Here is a 3,652-nt window from a genome sequence, read left to right as displayed (position 1 = left end):
TAGAAAACACCCAGGCTCAGCACCGTGATCAACTGCTGAAACAGAATAAGAAATACAAAACCGAAAAAGAGCCTTTCCGCTTTTATCTGTCTGGCCGAGTCATGCCAGGCCGTGTGGGCACCATCATAGGGCGAGCAGGGGGTCTCATCATTGGAGGTCCGGGCATCATGGGCATGTGGCCACCCATGGGAGGCCTCATTCCAGGAGCTGTAGAACGGAAGAAAGGGGAAAAGGGATGAGAAACAACGTTCAGGAGACTTCAACTAAACACCTTCAACAATCCCAGCACTCAGGAGCAGAGGATCTGAACTGAAGCCAATCCGTTTACAGAGTGAGTTCCATGACAGCCAGGGCTACACAGAAAAACCCTGCCTCAAGAAACCAAAAAAAGGCTGGAGAGATGGCTCAGTGGTTAAGAGCACTGGCTGCTCTTCCAGAGGTCCTGAGTTCAATTCCCAGCAACCATATGGTGGCTCTCAACCATCTGTAATGAGATCTGGCGCCCTCTTCTGGAGTATGGGCATACATGCAGGCAGAATGTTGTATACATTAAAAAAAAAAAACAACAAAAAAAAACTAAATAGTAGACCCTGAAAAATACTAGAAAAAGACACATAACAGTAAAAGTGCAACAAATCCATCAAATTTAAGTTCCTTAGGACATGAAAATAAGATGAAGACGCGAGCATAGGTCTGGAAGCTGCTCTATGACAGCAGTGCCTATAGACAGACCACTGCACAGGACCCAGGGACTCGAGCTCTGCTTTGCTCAGTGTGTCTGTGTGGCTTTTACTTTTGTTGCTCTGGTTATTTTTGGTTAGGACAGGGTCTCCATTATGCAGCCCTGGCTGCCTTTAACTCAGAGATCCCCCTGCCTCTGCCTCCCAAGCCGCTGAGGTTACCGGCGTCAGCACCACACCTGGACTACTCAGCTCTCAGCCGATATCTCCCCCACACCATGCAACAGGAGCTGTCTCCTCCGTGGCCTGGAAAAGAGGCCAGTCTCACCAATAAGTGACTTTTGGGAACTATGAGAAGGTGATCAAAGCCAGGACGAAAACCTGACAGTAACAGCATTTAGCTCAAATCATGAAAAATAAAAGGCAATCATGAATTATATCAAATGAAATACACAGAATTTCATTTTCCAAATGAAATTTAGGAACTATTAATCAGTTCTCTGTGTGTGTCAAATATGAACGAGATCTATGTGCCAGGGTGGGGACAGCAGCCAGAGGACAGGAAACCATCATGGCAGTCTCGGCACAACTCACTGTGCACGCCTCATCTGGATGCTGGGCTCATGAATATTTATTTTTCTACTATGCTCTATAACTGTTCTGCTCTATGAATTCTTTGTAAATATCAAACTTCTGTTTGTTGTTTTTCAAGACAGAGTTTCTCTATATTACAGCTCTCACTGTCCTGGAACTCGCTCTCTAGACCAGGCTGACTTCGAACTCACAGAGATCTGCTTGGATTAAAGGAGTGCACCACCACTGCCTGGCTATAAATATCGAGTTCTGGAAGCACAGAGGGAGTTGCCTGTAATCCTAGCACTTGGGTAGCAAAGGCAAGATGATTGTAGCAAGTTTGAGGCCAGTCAGGGTTACAAACCAAGCCTTTATCTCAAAAAGGAAATAAAATAATAAATTGGGTATGGGGTACACAGAAATTACAGATGCATCCTGGTATCCCAAAATTAACTGATTTTGATTAAAGGCTTGTGATAAAGTAACATAAGATATAACCATAATTGAAGCTGGATGTGGGGTACAAGCCTTTAATATCAGTGCTCTGAGGAGAAAGAGGGCTCCCAAGTTCAAGATGATCCTGGGTTACTAGAGTAAAAGTATTTTTCAAAAATTCAACATACTCCCTTTTCCCCACTACAGGAGGGCGATTGATACATTGCGTACTTGAGCATGTGAGCAAGCGCGCACACACACACAGCCACTCACAGAATTGTATGTGCAATGACTACAACAGGTACAAGCTTGAGGACCAGTGTCAATGGCAGCATGGATACGTCCTCTCAAGTCCACAGGCTCCACGAGCACATTCACACTTGGCAATCTGTACGTTAGTGTGTTTGCAGGAAACTGGGCACCTGAATATTTGTTCTTTCCCTTTCCCTATCATTTGTTTTTATGTGTTAGTTTTAAAGAAACATTGCCTACTGTGCGTGTCTCAAAATATTCTCGAGTCACTAGAATCACTCAAGAAGGATTATAGGCATGTGCCACCATGCCCAGCGGGATTTCTTTCAATGGCTCACTCATTCCTGGTTGCCAGCGTCTTTAAATTCACTGGGTATTGTATTTTGTGACACTGGCTTGGAGAACAAGCAGTTCCCGATGGCATGTATCTTTAATTCCAGCCTATGGGAGGCGGGGCAAGTAGAGATCCCTGTGAGCTCCAGGCAGCCCGGTTTAAATGAGACTCTGTCTCAGAAATAGTAAATAAATGGTAACTCCATCTAAATCACCTGGCTGTGTTTTGAGTTCCTATGCCCTAACTGTTCTCTATCCTCCCATCCCTCTAACATCCACACCGACGCTCCTGGTGAAAAAGCTGCTTTCATCCCAGCGCTGTGCCCTGGTTTGTCCAGCTGAGCTGGCGGCACCGCTCGTCTGTTTTCAAACCATCTCACTGTTATTACTGCAATTAGATAATTTTAACTATTAAATATAAAATGTGTGAGAACTTGCCAGACAGTAGAGGTGCACACCTTTACTCCCAGCACTCAGGAGACAGAGGCAGGCAGATCTCTGAGTTCAAGGCCAGCCTGGTCTACAGAGTGAGTTCCAGGACAGCCAGGACTACACAGAGAAACCCTGTCTGAGAAAGCGGGAAGGCTCTAGGCTAGATGCCCAGAACACCAGTTCCCTCTCCAGCAAGGAAGACTTCAGGAACAGATTATACTGCAGTCTCCAGCCACTTGAAACTGAAATTCCAGCTGAGGTGAGCACTGGGGAGGCAGAAGCAGGCAGATACTGCAAGTTCAAAATTAGCCAAGGATACATTGTAAGACTTCATCTTAAAACAAACCACTCTAAGGAATTAGTGTGTGGGCAAGCTGGCTAGGCAGGCAGCAGAGCTTGATGCAGACCCGAAGCCAAAGGTGGCGGGAGAGAACCAGCACCACCTGCCCTTCAATCTCCACACATGCAATGGTGTGCAGGTGCCACGCACACACAAGAGAAACTTCCTTTTTGTATTTAAAAACCTGCAAGGCCCTGGGTGCATTTCCAGGCTCTGGCAAAAAAGAACTATAAATAGAATTTTTGTGGCTGAGGCTAAGTGGTAGAACTTATAAGCACATCAAGGCACTGAGTTCAATCCCTGGCAACCAAAATAGAAAGTATTTGTCCTAAGTTTTTTGTGGGTTCCTACATTAAAAACACTGACCAAATTCAATGTTACAAAACTTACAGCTAACAAAGAATGCCCCGTAACGCAGAACTAGAACCCACCGCACAACTAAAGGGTGACCCATTCCAACTCACCAGGTCCCACGGGCATCATCCCAGGAGGAGGAGGACCCATCATCGGCATCATGGGAGGGCCTCCCATGTGGGGTGCAGGCATCATGCCAGGGCGAGGAGGACCCGCTAAAACAGACAATGGAGGCTGTGGTTAAAGCAGGTTT

General features: G+C 46.0%; 1 protein-coding gene across 1 annotated transcript in view; it reads right to left on the bottom strand.

The window, feature by feature from the left end:
- Positions 1–6: 6 nt before the first annotated feature.
- Positions 7–3,652, bottom strand: part of Snrpc (small nuclear ribonucleoprotein polypeptide C) — a 13,678-nt gene continuing 10,032 nt past the window's right edge. Inside the window, exons 5-6 of the mRNA XM_050141457.1 lie at positions 3,510–3,614; positions 7–207 (exon numbers count right to left, since the gene is read on the bottom strand). Of these exons, the coding sequence (XP_049997414.1) occupies positions 83–207; positions 3,510–3,614 (230 nt within the window). The 3' untranslated portion in view covers positions 7–82. The remainder of the gene's footprint in view (positions 208–3,509; positions 3,615–3,652) is intronic.

The sequence above is a fragment of the Alexandromys fortis genome, unplaced genomic scaffold (genome assembly GCF_014885135.2).
Source record: "Alexandromys fortis isolate MF-2015 unplaced genomic scaffold, M_Fortis_MF-2015_v1.1 scaffold_9, whole genome shotgun sequence".
Classification (NCBI taxonomy): Eukaryota; Metazoa; Chordata; class Mammalia; order Rodentia; family Cricetidae; genus Alexandromys; species Alexandromys fortis.
This window is presented reverse-complemented; position numbering and strand designations above follow the sequence as displayed.